The following is a 25449-nucleotide window of genomic DNA, read 5'->3' as shown; positions in this document are numbered from 1 at the left end:
AACAGCCAACCTGTCTCCATTTGCACCTTGCTATGGATTTCTGTCTTCCTTGGAAGTTGTATTGCTCTGTATTCTTCAGTTTCTATTAATAATGCATCTGACGTGTACATTGGATAACATTCCTCTTAGGGAGGTGGGGTATAACATGGACGTTATAGGTGATCCCCTCAGGACAGGCAGCTCAGGTGCTCTGTGCGTGCAGAAACACAAATTGTGTACTGTAAATTCCAGAACACAGAACAGGATACAGCAGCAGTGATCAGTCTGTGCAAACGTGCACATGTGTGTGTTGCCAGGCTGTGGATTCACTTACCTGGAAATGTAAATTTCAGACCATGTAAAGAGCAAACATAAATATCAAACAAAGCCTGCGGGAACACCAGGGGGCATTTTATGCAATCACCAGCTGCAGAAGTTGCCAAAATGGCCTCACTCATGCCCTTGGCTGTAAATAAACAGAAGCTGCGAACCCTGCCGGGACTACAAATTACATCTCAGCCAAAATTTGCAAAGGCAGTTGAGTTGATAAAGGGATTATAGAGAACCTTTCCCCTTCTTGTTTTAAAATTCTAGCTACAAGTACTAAAAAGTAAAAAGTATATTAAAAATTCCAGATATAGTGCTCTGTCCACTCCATGCCCTACAATTCTGTGCCGCCATTTTGTTTTTTCATTCATGACTGGCTTGCTATTCTGCTTCCCAAGAGAGGCCCAACAATGTACTCTACACAAAAGATCTTACATCCCTATCTTGCCCCTAATGCCCCATACAGACATCAGAGGATTGTTGCTGGAAATGGTTTTTCGTGATGGTTTCCAGTGTCAAGTGAAAAAATGAGCTCTGTACAGGGGAGAGGAGGATGTATGAGCAGCATCATGGGATGCTTTTCTCCAAAAGTAAGCACAGTGTTTTTTCCTGATCCATTATTCATCAATTCACCGCAGTGGATTGATGAATGGCATGGGGCGGAGTGGGGGGCTTCTGTACATATCTCGGATTTTTGCTTAAGAAGAGCAAGGCTGTTCATCTTAGGTAACATTCATCAGATGTGTGTACCAAGCTTTAGACTTGTACACACATTACATTTCCGTTGCTGTTCGGTTGATCTTCCCATGGCTGTTTCCAGTGACACTAATACAAGTGAGTGCTGAGGACGCAGCACTGTACAGTCCTGTTGAGAAAGCAAGGGGAGGACAAGTGAGGCATCCTGCTGTGTCCTCCCCAGAGGGAAATCATGGTGGTCATCTCCAGTGGATCATATAATAATCCAATATGGCAAATCACAAAACAATGTCAGGGAGTTGCTGTATATACCTTAAATGTTCAGCAAGTGCAGCCATGAAATCTTAGGGTATTTTTCAAAAAGTCCCTTGTAATCTAAACAACTTCTATTCTCTTAGAAATAAAATTCTGTAATGACCAATTACCCATTCTTAATTTTAAATCAGTGATGATAATCCCCTGCGACCTTGCTGCTGATTTCTTGCAACCCAGCTGCTGGTCCACTGCAACCTCTTAGTAAGCCACCACCTATAGCTGCATGGCATTTCTCATTTTTGGTTTTCCTGATAACCGTTGATAATGCCGGTGTATTTAGTATTGGAACAGCACGTTGAAAATTGGAAGCTTTATGCATCTGGGTATCAACACATGAATACAACTAGAAAGCAAAGACAGTGCCTTGTCACTATATAAAATGAAGATCTATTCTATAGTTGCAAAAAACTGGAACAATAGTCTCCATAATATTTAATATAAAATATAAATATATACATAATATAATTTTATAATATAATATACATAATATTTAATATAAAATATTTAACAGCTCTTTATATCTTTTACCCGCTTTGCTCCACCAGTCGTTCAGCTCTCCAAAATGTTGAAGCATCTTGCAACGACCCACTGTTGTTCCCATATCATGGGTCTTCCTGAGAACCAGGCTTGTCTCTGGGTCTGCCCTCCCAACTCCAGTGATATGATCACAACATTGCAAACTCATTTCTTAAAGATATCATCATTCACATTTCAAAGTGCTGCCCCTGTAGTGTAGTGTAGTATAAAACACAGTAAATGTTATATTTGCAAACCATTATTTATCGTATAGAGAATCTATAAGCGATGGAGGCGCTAAATCTCACAATACCCCCCCCCCCCCCCCCCCCCCCCCCCCCACACACACACACACACTTGTATTCATATGGTTTAAACCTTATTTTTTCCCAAAAGATATCTCCATTAGTATTTGCAAAAGTAACCCCTGCCCCGCTAGCTATCCTCAATCTGATGGCCAGCAATATTTAACCCACTTTTATTATTATTATTATTATTAAACAGGATTTATATAGCGCCAACATATTACGCAGCGCTGTACATTAAATAGGGATTGCAAATTTCCCATACCTAGGTTGTTCTGGAAGCCCCCCTCCCATATCTTATGACTGGACAGTGAAGTGAGAAGCAACACATGAGCTCTTCCTCCTATCATCACGTTCCCTAGAACATAAACTAATTTGCTGCTTGTACTGCTTCTTCCTTTTCCCAGTCCAGCTCAGTTGTACAATAACTGCAAAAGCTGAATCAAATCTGATCAGATTTAATTTCTTACACTGCCAATTACAGAGTTGTCTTTTATATCCACATGGAGTTCAGCGTTAAATTTATGGCCACAATGACCTTGAAATATTAGTAATTGTCCCTATTGCTTGTTTTCAACAAAGGAGCCATTTATTATTAAACTGAAGGCCATGATTTTGCCATAATGTGACAGCATTAAGTAATGCACACGGAAGTCCCGGCAGCTCATATTCTTACTATGGTGTGACAAGGAAGCTTATTATGGCTTCCAGTTTTGTATATTACCTTTGTTTGTTTTATTATCTTACCTGCCTATAGTTGCTGTTGTCACAGTGATTATGTCTGGTATGTTTACTTGAGTTAGTTTCTATAAGGAAATATATACTTATATACTTTTATGTACACATATATAGCACTCACCCCTAAAGGAACGGATGAATGTTTGGGTTCTTTCTACAGGTGGGGCAAGAAACGCACAGGAAATATAGTCCGGGGCAGCCATTCTCAACCAGAGTTTAGTAGAACCCCAAGGTTCCTCCAGAGGTTACTATGAATGTCAACTGGATCCCTGCCTGACAACTCATGGCCATTAATGTCAATTGCCCCCATTGGCTATAAGTATGAACATCCATCACTGGTGATTAGTTTCACCTTGCCACTAAATACAGGGAAAATTACCAGACAATAGGAAAGGGTAGCCAATCAACCAGCTAGGAACATCTCCAATACAAAATAACTGTTACCTCTGCTTTAAAGATCAGTACAAATCAAACTAAGGACACTTCCTTAATTGAATGGGCCCCACACATATCCAGTATTCTGCCCAGAAATTATTTTAAGCTGTGTGGTAAGAAGCTGTAGGCGGATGGTGGGCCTGTATTGTGACCCAATTTTTCAGTAACCGTCCAAAAACCACCGGGTGGTTACTGAAAAGTGCCAGGTGGTGCACCCGGCTAAATGGGGTTGGGGAGATCACTGCAATATATATGCTATGACCAAAATAAATGGACAGCTAAAAAAATGACTGAGTTCCAGTGATTCCAGGAGAGGGTAGTGGTAATACTACAACATACAAGAACATTTTATACAGTTATGCATGTCCAACCTTGTAGACTGTACCTGTTACAGCACGACTGTGACCTGTATATAGCCAGCTTCATAAGACATGGGTGTGATGGGATTGGTGTGGAAGAACCTAGGTGGCCTTCATAGAACCTTAACACTACTTACCGGTAAATGCAGTGATAAAGAATGTGTCCCAGGTCTTCTCATCAAACATCAGTATCTAACCTCACAAACACTCTTTTTTTGGCCGAATGAGCTTAAAGTCTCACTGAACCAAGTAGGAAATCTCTTTTATTGTGACTTAAAGAGAGATTATAGAAGCTGCCATTTCCAAAGAATGCCAATTTCTTGGATATAACGCTAACCTTCTGGTTTCAGTAGTGTCAGCCACATCTGATGAGAAAGTATTAACCTCCTTGGAGGTATTATTATTTGAGTATTTTTAAATGTCAAAGCATTAAATTTGACATTTAGAAATACTTATTTTTTTGAATTTCCCACCAGGTCCTGTCCCCCAGCACATGCTGCCGCAGGAGCACATGTCGCATGCCCGCCCGGCATCTGCATCCCCTTATCTCGTGTCCCCAACATTCACACGCTGGGGATGCAAGGCCAGGGGACACAGATGCAGGACCAGGGGATGCAGAATCCGGGCGGGTATTGCCAAGGGGACACCGGAGGACGCCGGGGGCTCGTGGGGTCCAGGTAAGCCCTCAATTCCACCCCGAGTGTGACTCTGGGTTACCACTTTTAGTACCGAAAATTATCCCCAAGCCACACTTGGAATTACTACCAGGGAGATTAAAGGCTGATCACCAACCAGGCAAGTTGGGCCTGATTTATTAAAGATCTCCAAGACTGGAGAAGATTGACTAAACATGGGTGATCCAGCAAACCTGGAATGAATTTCTTAAAAATCATTTGCTATCAGTTGGCTAATGTTTTTAATCCTGGACCAGATCTATTCAGGTTTGCTGGATCACCCAGCTTCACCTATGATAGACTATCTTCTCCAGGCTTGAAGAGCTTCAATAAATCAGGCCTGTTGCATGTTAGGCTAGGTACACACTTGCAATAGTTTTCGTCCGATAATCAGCTCAGGGCTGATATCAGACAAGAATCTGGCGTGTGTACAGCGCCCGTCGTCCATCGCCCAAACGACCGTCCTGGCGGATCCACGGACGATGGACGCAGTGGGGTGCGGCTCCGTCGCTCTCCCCCTTCATAGAGCAGAACAGTGCTGTATGTACACTGCTCGTTCATGCATCGTGCAGTCCTTAGTCGTTGGAAAGGATCATGAAAGGTCCTTTCCAACGACAATTATTGCACGTGTGTACCCAGCCTTAGAACCGGGACAACCATGGCAGTTTAAACTATCTCTCAGTATTGGTAATCTTTAATCTGTGTACAGCTGCTAGTCCTTGTCCTCCCCCACCCATCTCCATTGAATAAACAGTGCTCATTCATACCTACTGTTGTTGCAAACAAGCCTCAACCATCATTTCCAGTGATTGTAATGGAGTGTATGTACACAGGCTGCTCCTATGGTGTCTCTTTACAGTCCTTGGTCCTTTATTTGTGTATACTTCCCCCTCCTCTTAGATTGTAAGCTCTTCTGACAAGGGTCCTCTCCTCCCGTTTCATTGGTTGTATCTGTCTGTCATTTGCAACCCAAATTTAATGTACAGTGCTGCGTAATATGTCGGCACTATATAAATACTGTTTAAAAAATAATAATAATAATCCGTATGGTCTGTAGGAAGAGATCCAGTACCTATTATAAAACAGCCTGAACAAAATTACAAATTCATTGGCTGGAACAGTGCTCGCATATATAAATCAGCTGTGTCTGTTTTAGGCTTTAAAGAGACCCTGTCTTGGTATAAACTTCAAAACCTAAAGCCATACATTTAGGACGGAGAGACTGAAAGCCAACAGAGATGCAGAGTTTCAATTGCTGGCATTCACCTGGCTAATGTTTACCCTGGGCATTGTGCCAGGTAAGGTACATACCGGTTGTGGATGGTAAAGAGTTATTAGGTTTTGCACGCCAGCACAGGTTTACTTTAATGGCTTAAAGAAAATTGTTGTTAACCTGCTCAGCTGCTGGATTATTCATGATCTCATCTATTATAGAGACAAAGACGCGGAAATCACCAGCGTTCATTGTGATCCAGAGATAATAACAGACTGCAAATGAAGAAGGGTCCACTGGGTGGCTATTAGTGAAATGACTTCTGTAAACAGCCAGTACCTGGGGCTTTGTATATGGCTGAAAACAACGGATCTATTATCTGTTGTATAATCACTTAGTGTAGTGCAGTGACAGAAAACATAGAAACCTTTTCACCACTATTTTATTGCTGTTTGTGAATGTTTCAATATATTTCCCATTTTCTTTCATCATAAATGTGGATTGTTCTCCAATATGTTTCACAGTGGGTAAGCTGTTTTGGGACTCCATATTGTGGAAAAGCTTATTCAAAATAGTTTCATGCTAACAAACTGCAGTGAAAGATTAGGGATTTCATAATAATTTTAGCATTTTAGTCATAATATATTCATTGCATCATTATCATGCAATAAGGTAAGGCCACATGTGCAGACTAGTGACATTACATTTGTTTTCTCTTACAATCAGTGAAGAAGCTTTGAACAAACCACCATTGATCATCTTAGTTGCTTATAATTTCACGCTATTCATTTTCAAAGATCAAAACAAGCACTCCAGCACTCTTACATTACAGTCAGTTTAAAAAAAGTAGGATTTTTAGATTGTAAGCTCTTCTGGGCAGGATCCTCTCCTCTTCCTATTTAACTCTATGTATCTGTCTGTGATTTGCAACCCCTATTTAATGCACAGCGCTGCATAATATGTTGGCGCTATATAAATACTTTTTATTATTATTATAATTAATAATAATATTATTACAATTTTGGGGCCTTTTTGTTGTGAACCTTAAAGGGGAACTAAACACAAAACAAAATAATGACACTGACCTTTAATCCCACAGATCTCTCGATCCATCGGGAGGTTTATTCATTCGGGTCCCGCAATGTCCCGGTATCCTTCTTTGGCCCGATGCTTCCTCTGAAAATCTTCTTTTTTCTTCTGCGTTCCTCTTCCTATGTCATCGGGCGACGTAGATGATGAAAAAGATTTCATGCAGAAAAGGGGGGTGGTGCACCATTTTTTTTGGGGGGGTTACCCTTAAAAAAATAAATATTAATTTTTACCTCATATAAAAAGGTTGTCTACACTTTTATGTAATGAAAAAATTCTGAGTTTAGGTCTTTTTCCACAATGTCTACAGCCACAGAAGTGTATTACAATTTGTATCGAGTATGGTGGACCTTCCCAAAATATTTTGTGTGCATTTATTATATTTCATGCATGTTATTCACGTTCAAATCTTGGATGTGATGTCTGCAGCCACAGTACTATAATATTTTACCTTTATAGTAATTCTGCTAAGTAACTCTGCAGCAGATTGATGAAACTCATTTAGTTATATGTGAAATTTTGCTAAAGCAAAAATCACTCAAACCATCCATACTCCTATAGACTCTCTATTGCTGTTTTTGTTTTTGTTTTTTGTTTTTTTTTGTTTTTTACCTTTTCCGCCTTTCCTGCTGTGCACTGTTTTTTCACAGCTCTGACAATAACCCATAACAAATCCAGGGCAGGATAACCCAGCATGGCTTGTAATGTCACTGCTTCTACCACACCTTGTCCCGCATACAAAAATAAACTGCTGCTGGGGATGTCTGCCACTGCTACAAAGCATCCTCTTTGGATTTATTGTGGATTTGTGGCCACATCTGCTTGGAGGGGAAAGCTAATGTATCTGAAATGAATCACATCAGACATTGGACATGTGCATTGATTGTGGTTTCTGCCATGTTTTTTTTTTTTGCCAGGGCTTTGTTTATATTCCACCATTTCAAACAATATGAATGCATCTGAAACATCCCCAGGTTTGATCTTGAACTAATTGCAAACCATTTTTCCCGAAACATGCTAGACTTGACCTGCTTCTAAACCTGCAGCCCATGCCAACTAAATGGCAGCTACAAATTTTTACAGGTTGTACATGATGGTGAATGATTGCATTGGGGGACTGTTGTTCTCCCTAGAGATCCAACTGGTATGATTTGAAGTTTTGCCAACCCCAACCATACAATCATGTGCATGCAAAAATAATTACATTCTTTGCATTTTTATTGCATGCAGAATTTTTTCTTCCTTCACCAAGAGAAGTGAATAATCCCAGGCAGAATTACAATTTTTGAATTTTGCAACAGCCCTAAATTATCTTAGTAAATGAATCCCAGAGTGTTGAGAAATTCTGGTGACTTCCTTGTCTGATTACATAGATGAACAGAGGCAGCCAAGTTCCACATGGTGCATCCTCATAGGTTGTAGTGGGAGCCTTGCCCATCCCGTACTCCGTCACCGATGGGGAGGTATAAAAATATTGCTATTAAAAATGCACAAAAACAAGACTGGAATGATTGATACACAGTGTTTGCTTTAATTTCCTAACCTTTCTGTTAATTTTCTAGAAAAATCTCATATGTGACAGGACAAACTATGTGACACTTCTATCGTACTTTGACCCTAGGGCAATCTAGGATGTGTACATTGTTATCTGCTGACATTCTTCTACTCCAGCATAGGAGTGCAATCCTATATCAAGCTTTAAATATAAATATATATATATATAAATATATATATTTACAGAACATTTCCCAGTGTGTGCAAATCTCTCCTGATCAGTGACCGAGTGCTCACACCTAATGCATGGACAATGCACACATCATTATACATATAATGACATTATATAGGGAGTACAAAGCTGAATAAATCTAGACACACCTTGTAATGCTATAAGGCTAAGATACATCTCCATAGGAAGATTTGTTTTGTAGTAACAGTCTGCATGGCACTGTGAACTGAATATGATTTGAATATAAAGTTTATGAGGCATGCACAAGCTGGCCCAGGCGTTTCTGAATAATTTGAACATATGTCATTTCAAACAGCATCACATATACCTCTGAAGCTCAGCATGGCATTATGAGTGCATAATGAGGGATCATCTGGGGCTCCTATTTCAGGGAGCTCATTGAGGTGCCAAAAAGTTCTGTACCTCATGCACCTTGTACCTCTCACAGCAATGTCATTTTGTAAAGGAAACATGCTCAAAGATTATTATTATTATTATTAATAATAAACAGGATTTAATAGTGCCAACATATTATGCAGTTCTGTACAATAAATGACAGACAGATACATACAGTGACACAGGAGGAGGAGAGGACCCTGCCCCGAAGAGCTTACAAGCAAAATGCATGTTAGTGAATTTAGCTCTATATCTTGTATCCAATGCACACTAATATATGTTGCAGCACACTGCATGGCATGTGTATTGCGGGGCCATTAAAAAAATGTCACAGGAACTCATCACCGAATGCTTTGTGCATAACTGTACATTGTGTAATGTGCGTGCTACCATAACGCTCAGATCTAAATAGGCCCTGACAGTCCACACATCCTCCATGATGGTCAGTTTTTAGGAAACCCCTTAAAATAGGTGAACGGGTCTGGTGGCACAGGTTGGCACCTTTCTGCCTATATTTGGCACCCACGGTCCTGATAATTTGTCACCATCATGGTTACACCAGCTCATTACAACCCCGAGGACTTCTATGGCTGGTGGACGGATGTAAACAAACATGGAGACCATAGCAGTTTTATCAGTGGAGGAAGGATAACTGCACCGTGTATGAAAATGCAGTTAGCTTATAACTGAAATAACAGAATCTTTATGTAACTGTTATTTTATATTATATTTTTGTATTATTGTTATCAACTGTCACCTTTTTTGCAAATATATATTTTTTAATCTTGTGTATTTTCTGGTTTGTGAATGAAGCTTTATGTAATACAGCTTGTAATAGAGGTTTATTATTATTTTACTACTGTCTTGCAGCACTTTGAGGTATGTGGCAGCCATTAGAGGACACAGAGAGAGAACTCCCCCCTCACAGACCATTCCAATGGCCACCAATACTCATCTATGTCTATGGCAACACAGGCCACACCCACAGCCGGAAGAAATCACGTGCCACAGCTTCAACTTGCCCTGTACCATGTGACCTATCCGCAGCCTCGTCCCTCAGCCAACCGGTTGACGACTAGTAGGAGGCCCCTGCGTGGTGTTCTGTCATTGGCCCCGGCTTTGTCCAATCACGAGTAGCCATCTGTGTGCCTTGAATGGCAGAAGCCGGCTTCCAATAAACAGCGGACACCGGTGTAGGGGCGGCCAATGGGAGCGGATTTGGGAGGAGGGCGTGGAAAGGGCATATAAGAGTGACACTCGGCCGGCGCTGGGTGCTCAGTGGATCTCAGGCGCTGTAACTTGTTGGTGTCTCGGGGCGCAGCCATGGCCCGCATTGCTCTTCTTGTCCTTCCGCTTCTTGCGGCCCTGTGCGCCGCTGAACCTTCCATCTTCTTTCAGGAGGAATTCACGGATGGAGGTATGCGGGCTGAAAGCCCTAAAAGGGGCGGGGATTCGGGTCACACATTTGGCTGTTTCTATTCTGATATAAGAAATGGGAGCTCAGGATCAGCTGATTTATCCTGGCAGCATGACACTGCTGGGACTTGTAGTGCAGCTGCCCTATGATAGCTGGTCATGTGACCTTAAAATAGCTGCAGGGGGACTAAAAATCCCAGCAAGCTTGTGCATGCTGCTGCAGCTATTCCCTGCTAGGAGAGACATGTCTGCAAAGTCCTTCAATGCTTGCACCTGTAGTGCCCTCATATAGAAACCTTTCCTGGGGTCCATGCTGAGCCTTGTAGTTCTGTCCATCGAGTGCTGAGATGTGCCATGCTGGCTCTTGTAGTGTGCCATGCTGGCTCTTGTAGTCCGCCTGCTGGCTCTTGTAGTCCGCCTGCTGGCTCTTGTAGTCCGCCTGCTGGCTCTTGTAGTCCGCCTGCTGGCTCTTGTAGTCCGCCTGGTCCATTGCCCATACTGATTCCCCATTGGCCTATTTGTGCTGTAATGACAGGATGTGTGGTGTGTGTAACCTGACATTTCCTGTCCCTGGGGGGCCCTAAGCTGAGGTTGGTAATTATTGCTGTCTTTCTAGTTATTTGCTGGAATTCCTCTGCTTATTCACCCCCCCCCCCCCCCCCCCCCCCCCCCCCCCCCCCCGATGATAGCCATTTGTAGGGGGTGGGGCAGGTTATTTACCCCAAACAGATGACCCCAGATCATCTGCTCTGGGTAAATATCTCCCAGGTGTGTAAACAATCCGCCCCATCTGTTTTCTCTAAAGATTCCAATTTGCACCATAATAGGTGTCGCTCAGCTATCTATACAAAGCACATAATGCTAGATGTACTACAACTCCCAGCAGATCTTGTAGAATGCTTGCAGTTTCACTTCTTCAGATGAATCATTTGTATTGGAGGTGTCACCTTTGTTCTGGGGGAGGGGTGATATATAATTGCTGCTCTATGTTGGATATGCTGATGGTGGGGGATCAAAGCTTCAGCATGCCCCTCTTGGTGTTTCTGGCTATACTGGGGGTGGTAGTCCCTGAAGGACGCCCTGCCTATGGTTGCATAGGCAACATATACCATAGGCTGGCATTCTGGAAACTTCCATCCTGAACCAATACCTTTGCAGGCCATGTCTACAGAAAGCCTTAACTCTCCATTTGCTTTAAAAGGGTCATTTTCACACGTGACATGGTGGTGGGGGGGTAATATTAAATTTTTTGGTTCCTGCCCCATGTGCAAACTTGGTGGGGGGCATTTAGTCTTTTCTGCATACCTTCCAGATTGTCAGGGCTCCTCGCCCATAGGGGGGATCCTATAAAATGGGCAGGTTTTGGTGGTCAAACATGATCTGACCTGGGGGGGTAAAGTCGGTGCTGGTAGCGCAGGGCGTTCCGGAGGTCTAACCGGCTTGGCTGCTGTCATATTGAAGCCGATCCTCCCATTTGTCTCTGAGTCATTCTCCCAGCCCTCTTCCTGGTCATCAGCTGTATGAGGCTCCATTGAATCTTCTGGAAGCAGAAGGGGGAGGGGGGAGGCTGCTCATTGCTCCCTCCCTACCCTCTGCCTTTAGTAGTGAAAGAGAAAGCAATCATAATGAGCGATCTGTAATGAGCCATCGTCCTTCCTGTGTATGCAGAGTAAATAAGAGGCTGCAGTTCTCTGCATTCCTTCAATTTGCATGCATTTTCCAAACTTGCATTACGGCCCATTTACATTACCGCGTCGTATCGGCACACCTGCATTGTATTGGAGAACTGCTGCATTCTCAAAAGCGCAATGCTCGGTATTGGGAACTACTAACCCACTGCTGCTGCGTCCATTGTTTCCATTGCGGTTAGTAATTGTTCTTTTGCACTTAAATTTACATGCAACAAACTCCAGATTATTGTATGCTTATAGAAATTCTGAAGGGGGACTCTGCATTGTGCATTCACTGGAAGTTGGGTATAGCCTATGTACCCTAAATCTGACACTACAGCCTATAACTCTTTCCGTATGACCTACAGTGCCTGAAATATGTGAGATTGGCAGAACCTTCTGCTTATATTGCAGCACAATATAGAGATCTTTGGATAAGCCCTCTGTAAATCCTTTAAAAAAAAAATTAATAAACTTGATTATAAAACTTCTCGAGTTAAAAAAAAGTCAGCCCTGGCGTACAATGCATGGAATGGGCAGCTGCTCTATTGTGGCATTGCGCCCGATGTGATCTGGTTACGAGCTCTCTGCTGTATCTGCCATGCGTTGTCAGCGTCTCATATGAATGTTTTCTCTTTTCAGATGCCTGGAAGCAACGCTGGTTGCCATCTAAACACAAGTCAGACTACGGCCAGTTCAAACTCTCTGCAGGCAAGTTCTATGGCGATGAAGAGAAGGACAAAGGTAAGTGATCCTGTTGGATTTTATGCTTTGGATGGTTGGGAAAGATTACAACCAGAGTGGAGTTTTTCTGCTGTCAAGGGTTACAATAGAATGATTTCTCCTTATTTCCTGTCCTGGTGACATTGATTTCAAATAACAGGAAGTGAGGGTAAAGATTAACAATGAGGAAAGAGGAAAGCTAGAACCTCAGTCAGCTCTTTATTACCCTCTGTGTCCTTGTTGCAGATTTCTACTATAATTATAGCCCCCATGCAGTAAATGAGGGTTTACCTTGCTATTGGCGCTCCTCAAACTGTCAGACCAAAGCTAGAATTAGTGGTGGCTGACCCCACACGTCTAATGGAATAAACAGATTCCTTAGACGACTACTGATTATAAATTGATGCAGTGACAGCCTCTTCATGCTGACATGTCCATTAACAGCATAAAATATTTAAGAATGGAATATAAATATAGAAATCCCCCATTCTGATGTAGTGATCTGCTTACCTTGGCATATGCGTGATGTGATCTGCAGCTAGGTGTGGAAGCCATTTGAAGCAATGTCTCCTGTTCTAGGTTCAGGTTCTAATTACTGGAAACTAATGTTTGCTTCTTTTCAGGTCTCCAGACCAGCCAGGATGCTAAATTCTATGCCCACTCTGCTCAATTCCCTGCTTTCTCCAACAAAGACAAGACTCTTGTTGTGCAGTTCTCAGTGAAACACGAGCAGAACATTGACTGCGGTGGTGGCTACGTGAAGCTTTTCCCCAGCACTCTGGACCAGTCTGACATGCATGGAGAGTCTGTGTACAACATCATGTTCGGTAAGTGTCCTGGGCAACAACTTTACAAAACAAATGTTTGAATAGTAATGGTAAGATACATGGAAACCAGCGTAGGAATATCGGCTGCAGAAAGAAGCAGTTCTTTATGGCTGGTAATCGTACATTTGGGGTTAATAAGGGGTTGAATAGAAAGATTTTTTTAGAAAGACAACTCTTTGATATGCAGGTAAAAGTAACAGTTACTTTGTATCTGAACAATGTTGGGTTGTCTGTAGCTTAAAAAAGTCATGGCTGTCATTTTGACAGCTAGGGATTGCTTGCAAACACTGAGAAGAAGGCAAAGAGGGAGGTCAGAGCATCCTACACACACCCACTTAAATCACATATTTGGGTGTGCAACTGCCTTTACTTGGCTTGTGTCCTAATTACATCACTACCGCAGGCTCTAAATCCTAATGTTGTCTCTATCAGGTCCTGACATTTGCGGGCCACCAACCAAGAAAGTGCATGTCATCTTCAATTACAAGGGAAAGAACCTGCAGATCAACAAAGACATCCGCTGCAAGGTGAGCAAACCTATACTTTGGCAACTTTAATCTTTAAAAGGTTCAGCTAGACAAACACATTTTGAGTTTGCGGTATTTAAAGGGATTTTCTCCTCTGTACGTATATTAGGGGTTTACTAATGTTTTAGGAGAGAGGGTCTTTAAATTAATAAAAACATCATTTAAAACTTTGTTTTGCATTAGTGATATTCTTTTGTATCCGTGTGTCCAGTTTTTTATCTATGGCTTCAGAACCGGAAATTATTATGGAGCAGATATAGGACAGGAAGTACAGATTCTATTCTTACATGTACAAAACATTCTGAACCCACCACAAGTAACCACAAGTGTCTTCATTGCACACAGCAGGGGCATCAATTGCATGCCAGGTGAAACTAGGACACTGGCACATTTTCTCCCTATACGTATGATGCCTTGTGCTAAGTGTGGCGCTGCCAAAAGATTTTGCCTCCAATCTGAAAATCAAATTTAAAGTCTCTTCTGCCTAGAAGAATTATAATTCTGAATTGGAAAGTTGTAGGACAGTGAAGGGACTAAAGCATTTTTGCACATGGGTCGGACACAGAAGTCTGGATCTTTAGTGTGTTTTAATGACTGGCACATTATAAAATGTAAAACGATGATCCATTACCTTCTTCAGGACGACGTTTACTCTCATCTCTACACCTTGATTGTACGTCCCGATAACACCTATGAAGTAAAAATCGATAACAGCAAAGTGGAATCTGGCAACCTGGAGGATGACTGGGACTTCCTTCCCCCCAAGAAAATCAAGGACCCAGAGGCCAAAAAGCCTGATGACTGGGATGAGCGCCCCAAGATTGATGACCCCGAGGACAAGAAACCAGAGGTAGGTGTCTGATTTTGTGATGTTGCTGCCACTTGTGTAAAATGTTCTTGCAGAGGGCAGCGGAATCCATCAGCTGCTTCTGTTCTGCTGACAACCACAAATTATGTCATGTCAGGCATTTCCAAATCTAAGCTGCTTTATTTTCCTGGACAATGTTGGGAGCCAGGCATATCATGGTTTATACAGAGATTTCATGGTATTCTGGGATGAATCATAATTATGTAGGAGGAAATCAACAGAATTTCTGGAAGTCATTTTTTTTTTTTTTTTTTAAACTATTGTGTTGCAGGACTGGGACAAACCAGAACATATCCCTGACCCAGATGCAGTGAAACCTGAAGATTGGGATGAGGAGATGGATGGAGAGTGGGAGCCCCCAGTTATCACAAACCCAGAATACAAGGTAAGCACTGTTCTGACTCGTCACCCCAGATATTACCTGTGTATAAATTATATTTATATATGGAAGGGATTCTAGAGGCTTTAGTACTTGGAGTTTTGCCTTCTAGCCTCGTAATGGTGTTTTTACAAAAGCAATCTGAATGTCCGGGCTTGGTTAGGAAGGCTTTTTGAATTCCGGAAGTAAGAATTCAGTCCTGCAAATGCAGTGCTATAGGGAGGCATTAACTTGCCTTTGCTGATTGGGCACTCTTAAACTTTATTTGGTTTACTATCTGGGGAGTGTTGGGATCATGCATTATGGATGCATTTTTAGCTCTAGAAAGTCATTGTTAATCCACCCATGTGTTCATTCTTTTAGAGGAATAATATTTCATGTTTAGAAACAGTGTAATAGTTATCACAAAGGTAAATTTACCTTGTTATAATATAGATTAGTTTGTACTTGAAGTAACAAGTGGCTTTTCTGCAGGGAGAGTGGAAACCTCGCCAGATTGACAATCCTGAATACAAAGGAAAGTGGGTACACCCAGAGATTGACAACCCAGAATACACCCCAGATTCTACACTGTACTCCTATGAGAACTTTGGAGCTATTGGCCTTGATCTGTGGCAGGTAAGAAGACATTCTTTATGGGCTTAACATGATACATCATATAGTTTGGTCTACCAGAAGCTCTAATGATTATTTCCTCCCAGGTAAAATCTGGCACCATCTTTGACAATTTCCTGATTACAGACGATGAGAAGTTTGCAGAGGAACATGCTGCTAAGACATGGGGAGTCACAAAGGTATGTTATAAACATGTGGTACAGACGTGGCTCACTGTTTTATTAAGGTTAGCCCAATCATTGCAAGACTGGAGATTATCCCAGCCAGGGATTGCAGTACCATGCTTGTAGAAAAAACAATGGAGTGGTTAGAGATGCGCCACATGGTTGCAGAAATTGCTTCCACTGTCATGTTCAGGAGAACACATCATGCCTGCTGCAACCCCCCATTTAAAGAATTTTCAGTGGAATCTATTTGCAGCTTCTCTATGCAATAGCATTGATGGTGGGGAACAGTAGTGGTATCTTCGGTCTGTTATATGTAATTTGTAGGGTAATTGAAGTAGAGGGTTACTAGCAGATGTGGAGGGGGGGCAGCATGAGTACCTGCAGCTTCCAGCATTTCAGGGAACACAGCATTTTTATATTTACAAACTTGCCTATTCAATCTGCATAAAAATGCCCCCCCTTCCCCCATGACCCATGTTTAATGTACAATTCAATCGACTGCTATTGGGAATAGGTAGGATAAATGGCTGCAAGACTGGCAGAGGGGTAGAGAGGAGGTGCAAAAGGCATGCGACCTATGCTAACAGTGTTTATAGTTCATGAAAACGTGTTCACTTTGGTCTTTTTTGGTGCTGAAAGACCTTGTCCTGACATGGCTGCAGACACCTCCCAAGTCTACATATTGCTGTCCTATACCAGGTTTGTTCTAACAGGCAAAGCTTGCTGCAAAGCCTTGTCTCCCATGTAGTCCTATTAGATCTGCCTCTGATCAGTAGAAACATACTGGAGGTAGGCGTGGCAAATGAAACGCGACAATATTTTGGTAAATGCAAAGCTTTGCCTGTCAGAATGGCCTGAGTTTTGGCCGTAACGGGTAGGTTTGGGAGCCTGCTGCACAAGTGTGTACTTATTACATGCAGCATTTTGTTTGCCTCCCTTCAGTGACAGGCTTTCTTTATTACCCTGTTAAATATGAGAAATACAATCATAACATAAAGTGCACTGAGCTTCCAATAACCCTTTTTTCTCCTTAACCACACAGGAGGCAGAGAAAAAGATGAAGGAACAGCAGGATGAAGAGGAGCGTAAGAAGCAGGAGGAGGAAGAGAAAAAGAGGAAAGAGGAGGAACCTGCCGAAGAAGCAGATGATGATGACGAAGATGAGGAGGAGGAGGAGGAAGAAAAAGAAAAGGAGGAGGATGATGACGATGAGGAGGAAAGTGACACACCCCAGAAAGATGAGCTTTAAAGATGGTGTCTCTGCTCCTGACCAGCGCTCTCCCCTTCCCTGGGCAATCATGTCTTAGATAGGAGAGGGGAAATGGGATCGTTCTGTCTCTATGAGACTCAAAATTTATATATATTTTTTACAGTTTTTGTTTTAACCCTGTAATGGAAGATGATCTGTCAATCTTCCCTTATCCCTTTTACCCCATATCCTCTCTCCTTATCCCCTTCCTCTTCAGTCACCAAGTCCCCTCCTGCCCTTAGGCCCTGGTTCTCATTGCAGTAACATTCTGCACTCCCTCTGCAGTAATCTCCCTGGCCTTTCCCTGGGTGGAAAAGGCAAACCAGATTCATTAAAATTGCCCTTCCTTTCTGAAACCACTTTCTCTGCCATCCGAGGAGCTGACCATTGTCACAACACCTGGTCAAACATTGCCAAACCTAATCACATTCCATCAGCCCTCATTCACATTGCAGTATCAGATCATTTCAGTGTTCTGTACAATTTGGTTGATGTAGTTTTTAGGGAAGTAAAGCTTTAATTTAGAGTTGCCTCTGAACTCCATGGCCATTAGGCTTTAGTCAGTGGACAAACTTTTGGATGGCCATATTTTGTGGTGCAGTCTACCAACAGAACTGTCATCTTAGTTGTTGCAAACTGGACAAGAAATTAAACTGACTTTGTAAATGGCTGCTTCAGAGGTTCATGTTTCATCCTCATTTTGGTCGGTCTCGGCGTTAAGGAACCTCCACTGTAGTACGTCACCTTAGTGACTCCTAAAATCTGGATTTTTCTCCCATTTAAAGACATCTGCTTTCAAGTGTTAAAGGGGACCTGTGAGAACACCAGTTTTGTTGCACAGCCAATACTCCTGTCCAGTCCTAGAATCCCCAGCAAGAAGGTAATTGTTGTACGGGGATAGTTCCTGGTGCTGGATGGGAGTCTTGGCTGTCATTTAACAGCAATCCCAATCAGTTCCCCCTAAATGGACTTGCCAACATATGCCCCTCATTGTGCCCTGTGATGTGGTGAAATGGGCCTTACCAAGCCTTCAGTCCACCCTGCTTCAAGCTGTATGCTTCTAATTTATATTGATGCAGGGATCATCGCCAGAATGTATGTATGGGTTATGTTTTGGAATGTACAGATGTCTGTTAAATTTCTAATTAAAGGAAAAACCTTTTTGTGTCCAAAAACTTGTGTGGTTCTTATTGACTTGAAACTGGTATATCCTATGCAGCTTTGTAAAGGGTAACCACAATTTCATATTATGATGGTGGTGCTTCTGTTCATCTAATCTACATATTGAAGATCAGGCCAAGTGGTTACATTTACTATAAAAAGTAACCGTTCAAGCAAAATAGTCTTAAAGCATGTTTACAATTCCTAAGAATGCAGAAGCTGCCATTGCCGACCCGTCTGAAATCCCAATAACTGTTGGCTCAAATACTTGATTGAGTTAAAAATTAGGACTTCTGACTTTTTCATTATTAATAAACAGGATTTATATAGCACCAATATATTACACAGTGCTGTACATTAATTAGGGGTTGTAAATGGCAGTGACATATGAGGAGAGGACCCTGCCCCAAAGAGGTTACAATCTGCATACATGTTAACTATTGCACAGGATGGCCAGATTGAGAGGCAATGGGCACTTGCTGAGCAAGTCAACACTGACACCTGTTTCAGGACAGGTTTCCTCTAAAGCTAATCTCCAGGATCCAGCATTAGTGCTCCTGACTTCCCTCTGCCTCATCCTTTCATTTCCATTGCTAAGAAATTTGAGATGACCCATGATGTCCCTATGGCTGGGTACACATGTCCAACGGTTCTCCCCCGATAATCGGCTCAGGGCTGATATCGGACAAGAATCTGGCGTGTGTACAATGACCATCCTGGCGGATCCATGGACGAGGGATGATCCTAATGCAAGGTGGGGGGGAGTGCACAGCAGGGTGTCGCTCTGTCGTTCTCCCCTCCATAGAGCAGAACGGTGCTTTACGTACAGAGGTCATTCATGCATAGTGCAGTCCTTAATCGTTGGAAAGGATCGTGAAAGATCCTTTCCAATGACAACAATTGAACGTGCGTATGTAGCTTAATGCTATGTATACACGTGCAAGGGTTCTCTCCTAATACAAGCTGTTGGGCTGGTCTCTGCCAAAAATATGTGTTTAGCGGTCATCAGACATCGTTCATGGATTTATCCTGACAGATCCATGAACAATCACAATAGAAGTGAAGAGACGAGAGTGCAGCGGGGTGCTGCTTGTTCATTCTCCCCCCTAACCTCACCAATATTATTATACAGAATTTATATAGCGCCAACATATTATGCAGCGCTGTACATTAAATAGGGGTTGCAAATGACAGACAGTGACACAGGAGGAAGAGGGGACCCTGCCCTGAAGAGCTTACAGTCTAGGAGAACAGAATGAGCTGTAAGCCTGAATGGGTGCAGAATTACAAGAGAAAAGCAGAACAGCTCCATCTTCTACCATTGATGTAAGGATATCACCGATAGAAAACTACTACTGAGTTGTTACACAGCTGGTTGTCTGTTCTAAGAATTCTACTTTTGCTTAAGGGAAATGAAAGTTGCACTTTGGTAGAGTTTATTTTCATATAGGAAATGTTCAGCTTCGAAGCAAACCTGTGCATTGCCCATGCATGGCTAAGTAACACAAATTTACCTAATTTCTCTCTTCTGCTGTTTAGCCAAAGGGCTCATGGCTTCTGTTGTCTTTTGGTGATTGGCAGTGTTTGACATAAAGGGACAAGTTAGTCTGGTTCTCAGTGAAAGTTCTAACTGAATTGACTTGGACCTTGCCGCTGCTGAATATTGGGGGGAAGGATGTGTGCCACCCCTCCAGCTGCAAGGAGGTTATTTTGCTTAGAAGAAAAAAAAATCTTTACCAGTTACTGCTGGAATTTTAAGATTCTACAGACTAGCTTTGGCTGAATATTCCTGTATACCTATTGCAGTTGCCAAAGGCCCATAACACAAAAATAGTAAAACAGTCATTGCTAATGAAAAATTCCCAGCTCGTAAGGTAAGTTTATTTAGAAGAACTGGTTATTGATGATTCCCGGGAGCCACAAGCTATCCAGCTCGGTGAATTTGTTCGGACAGTTATTGTTCGGCTGTCCAAATCTAGTGCTTGTGAACCAGCATCTTCACTCATCTTTAGTATTTCTCTAACAGACAAAGTTAGAAAAGTATAGTTTAAAGTTTAAAAATGTTTGATAGCCCTGTATTAGCATGTGTATGGATATCACTAGACATTGATCATATGCAGAATATTGTGTGGCCAGTACTAAAGTTTACCTAACCTTTATCTTTTGAAGTCACATTTGTAACCAGTATGGCAGCCTGATGGGTTCTGTGAATGAGCATATTATTGCCATATGTATAGAATCCTTGATTTTGATATATGGTGAGAGCGCAGTTATTATATCTAGTGTCTGCATGGCTTTGGTGGAAGGATCACCTTGCTACAATCAGTAATGCTGTTGTAAGAAATAAAACCATCACATAAGGACCGTACGGAACACTTATAGGATGAGTTGAAATGCTCATTGTGAGAAAGCTCTTCTTTTTCAACATCAGACCTGACCTCCCAAATGTTCTTTTGGCTAAATGGGCACCAACTCACACAGACGCACTCCAAAACCTGGTGGAAAGTCCTACCAAAAATAGGGGAGCCTACTATAGTCTCAAAGGAGAAGCCAACTCTATTTTAATGTCCATGGTGTTAGATTCGGATGAGCTGATAGAGACGTGACAATCAGGTGTTCTCAGACTAGTAGTCATACATCGTAGGTCTTATTAAATGAAATCAATTAAACTTCTGAACACAAGAAGCACATCAAGGAGTGGCCATAAAAGTGTTATGACATTGGAGGAAATGCTGCATTATAGATGTGGAAAGAGTAATGCTTTAGGTTCCTCTTAGTTTTATCTCATCACACACATTGTAAAATATTCTTTTAACCTCTTTGCTGCCAGATGTGATCACCCAGTTAGCCAAATTCTTTTATTTGACATGCACACAGATGTCAGAGTTTTTAAATGAATTATCCACACAATATATTTTTTGAAGGAGCAGGACCTATGGGAATAAAAGGTGGTGCTGGTAATTATGTTTATTAACACAAGCCAAACACCAGGATCGCTACCAAGTCATTTTCACCCATGGCACATGAGGAATCCAATCAATAGGGACAACTCACCAACACTGGGACCGCTAGCAGACCACTTACTGCCCATTCAACATGGGTGATCCCATCAATGGGGACAACTTGCCAACACCAGGACCACTAGCAGACCACTCACCACCCATGACACATGAGTGATCCCATCAGTGGAGACAACTTACTAACACTGAGATCACTAGCAAATCATTTACCATCCATGCCACATGAGAAATCCCATCAATAGGGACAATTTACCAACACTGGGATCATTAGTTGACCACTTACCACCCATTCAACATGACCCATGAGGGATCCCATCAGTGGGGACAACTCCCCAACCCTAGGAGCACTAGCGGACCATTCACCACCCATGCCACAAGGGTCAACTCACGAACACCAGGGTCACTAGCAAATCATTTACCACCCATGCCACATGAAGAATCCCATCAATAGGGACAACTCACCAACACTGGGACCACTAGCAGACCATTTATTGCCCATTCAACATGGGTGATCCCATCAACGGGGACAACTCGCCAACACCAGGACCACTACAACATCAGACCACTTATTTGCTGACATGAAGATGCTAGGTGGACCATGTGTTGCACCTTTGCAAGCAAGCGAGTCCCTTAAAATCTATTATTTCAAACTCGCATACCCATCTTCTATCCTAAACCTTCACTACTTACCCACCATTCCATACCCTCCTCCTATTGTGTGATATTTCCCCCACCTCTTAGATTGTAAGCTCTTCAGGGCAGGGTCCTCTCCTCCTTCTGTGTCACTGTCTGTATCTGTCTGTCATTTACATCCCCTATTTAATGTACAGCACTGCGTTATATTCAAATAAAACAATTCTGTCCAGCAAGTAAATCATTCCATAAATTAGGAGGGAGTTTCTCTTCTGTGATTCTTAAGCATTTGTGCAGAGATAGCTCATGTGTGTAATGCAATACAGGTCTAATGTCTGGCATTCAATTTATGCTCACACGTATGTATGTGTAATTGGGCCCATTTTTATTTTATTTTTTATTTTAATTTTTTACATTGAGTTCTGAGTGTTTCTGTGTGAGGAAATACACAATCCAAGTTCAAAGACACAATCAGTTTCATATGCTATGGTATATACAAATATATATAAATTCCTCTTTTAAAAAGAAGTTATGGTTTTAACAAATTTTAAATTGCATTTCTTCATGAGCCAAATACAGAAATGCAAACAATTGCCACTAGAGGGAGCTCTCAGTGCTTCAATATAATCTCTCTGCTCCTACATACAGAAGCCTTACTCAACTTTTTTTTTTTTTTTTTTTTGAACCCAAAAGGAACTTACATAGTTTTATGTCTCAGGGAGCCTTTGTCCAAGTTAATTCATCAAGTATGCCCCTTAAACTGAGGGTTAGTAGGAAGAATGCCCCCTTGTGCAGTTGGCTGTGCCAAGTTGTGTTGGACCTGGAACTATAAAGCAACATCAGTTGGGGCAGTAGAGGGTTAAAGAACCCAGAACCCTTACATCGGTAAGTTCCATGGTGACCTGGTTTAGAATGGCTGACTTATAGGATAACTGAACTTTTAAAAGGAGTATTCTGCTTCTCACCCTTCTATAAAATAAAGAAAGCAACTGTACCCATACCCATACAGTTGTAACCCCTTTCTCTTCTGCATCACTATACTGCAAAACAAAGGTCTAAACCAGGCATGTCCAAAGTCAGGCCCGGGGGCCAATTGCGGACCTTGTTCAGATTTCCACCGGCCCGCAGCCTCTGTCATAAAATCAATAATATGCAGCCCGCCAGCACTGTTGACCACAGTAAAAAAAAACACGCGTACAAAAAAACTCAGTGGCGGTTGAGTCCCCTAGGTCATTATAGCGGGCGTGTGCTGTGCGGGACCTGTGCAGACCACGTCTACACTAACCCTGGTTAGTGGTCGGCCCCCACACATTTTCACCTTACCAAATCCGGCCCTCTTTGCAAAAAGTTTGGACACCCCTGGTCTAAACTAAGCTGTCCAGCAAGAACTCTCCTTAACAGCCATGTAAACCTTGTTTATGAGCTCTTTCAGACACCTTATAGATATGAGATTTGTGTTCCTCCGAGTCTCTGCAATTTATAATCAGAAATATCTCACCTGTCATACACTCTAAAAATATATATAAACTCTGCACACTTTACCTAAGTTCTTGTCCCTGTCATTATCTGCATCCTTCTGGAGGTTCTATGGAAATTCTGACTTTCTGAAGGACAATATTTGGATAAAGTAGACACGACGCTGTGGAACCACACGTTCCTCCCGGTAAATTTAGGAAAGGGAAGGCATTGTTGAAATCTGGTACCAGAAAGTGCTGTGTGTGACAGGTATGCATTAAAGCTTCTGTGTCAATAAATAAAGATTAAATAACAATTCCATTCCCCCCAAAGGAAACATGGAATACTTTCCTGCAATCTACAGTGTGGACCTCCAATTAGCTAAGAAAACACTCAGAATGAGGATCATGCGGCAACCATTACTTCTAGGAGTGTTACATACCTGGAATCTGTACCTTGTTCGTAGGGTTACACATCTGATGTCTGTACCCGGTCTATAGGGTTATATACAAAGTGTCTGTACCTGGTCTATGGGGTTACATACCTGGTGTCTGTGTCTGGTCTATGGGGTTACATACCTGGTGTCTGTACCTGGTCCATAGGGTTATTTACAAAGTGTCTGTATCTGGTCTATGGGGTTACATACCTGGTGTCTGTACCTGATCTATAGGGTTACATACCTGGTGTCTGTACCTGGTCCATAGGGTTACATACCTGGTGTCTGTACCTGGTCCATAGGGTTACAAACCTGGTGTCTGTACCTGGTTCATAGGGTTACATACCAGGTGTCTGTACCTGGTCTATAGGGTTACACATCTGGTGTTTGTGTCTGGTCCATAGGGTTACATACCTGGTGTCTGTACCTGGTCCATAGGGTTACGTACCTGGTGTCTTTACCTGGTCTATAGGGTTACATACCTGGTGTCTGTACCTGGTTTATAGGGTTACACACTTGGTGTATGTACCTGGTCCATAGGGTTACACACTTGGTGTCTGTACCTGGTCCATAGGGTTAAATATCTGATGTCTGTTCCTGGTCTATAGGCTTACATACCTGGTGTCTGTACCTGGTCCATAAGGTTACATACCTGGTCCATAGGGTTATATACCTGGTGTCTGTACCTGGTCCATAGGGTTACATACCTGGTGACCTCATGCTGGTATCTTTGCAAACACATAGTTCAACATTCACTTGGATCATTATGAAAAGTGATAAAATTGTCCATACATTCGAGGTCCAAAACATTCACAAACCTGCCTTGTGCATTCCTTTACATGGAATTCAGCTGCAAAGATTTGCATTTAAAAAAAAAAAGAAATCTCAGCTGTGGGACTATTCATGAAGTATGTGTGGCTTCTAATAGGTCTGAAAGTAAAACTCCAAAAGAAAAGGATACGTGTGTGATACTAAATGGCTGAAGAAATGTAGAACAATATAAAAATTAGAATAAGGGAGGCAGGAGGGGTTAACCCAGACAGCAGACTGCACAGTTTCCTGCATCCTGGAGAATCTGGTTTGGGGAGTTTAGAGAAACCATAAAAAGAGAGAATAAGGAAGCGAGACCTGAGATCCATAATAAGGCCAAGGTGCACCTGTTATTATGAACATGTATTGCAACATTATCATAACCTGTAGATATTCACCATCACTGAATACATCATTACAATGTGTGGTGTGGTTACCATTACCAATCAATATTTTTCATTGTATTGCACACCAATAGCATCATCAGGGTATAGATACTAAATATCATTATACAGTGCGGTGTTATTATTATCAGGGTATAGATTCTCGGTATCATTATACAGTGCGGTGTGATCATTATCAGGGTATAGATACTCGGTATTATTATACGGTGCGGTGTGATCATTATCAGGGTATAGATACTCGGTATCATTATACAGTGTGGTGTGATCATTATCGGAGTATAGATACTCGGTATCATTATACGGTGCGGTGTGATCATTATC

General features: G+C 42.1%; 1 protein-coding gene across 1 annotated transcript; it reads left to right on the top strand.

Moving 5' to 3' along the window:
- The first annotated feature begins 10025 nt into the window (after positions 1-10025).
- On the top strand, positions 10026-18384 carry CALR (calreticulin). Its single transcript, XM_072399553.1, has 9 exons — positions 10026-10185; positions 12497-12598; positions 13201-13404; positions 13837-13931; positions 14572-14781; positions 15071-15184; positions 15653-15796; positions 15880-15972; positions 17003-18384. The coding sequence occupies exons 1-9, from the start codon at positions 10092-10094 to the stop codon at positions 17207-17209; spliced, it is 1263 nt and encodes a 420-aa protein (XP_072255654.1). The 5' UTR covers positions 10026-10091; the 3' UTR covers positions 17210-18384.
- The last annotated feature ends 7065 nt before the right edge of the window (positions 18385-25449 follow it).

This window comes from Pyxicephalus adspersus, chromosome 2 (assembly GCF_032062135.1).
Source record: "Pyxicephalus adspersus chromosome 2, UCB_Pads_2.0, whole genome shotgun sequence".
Taxonomy (NCBI): domain Eukaryota; kingdom Metazoa; phylum Chordata; class Amphibia; order Anura; family Pyxicephalidae; genus Pyxicephalus; species Pyxicephalus adspersus.
This window is presented reverse-complemented; position numbering and strand designations above follow the sequence as displayed.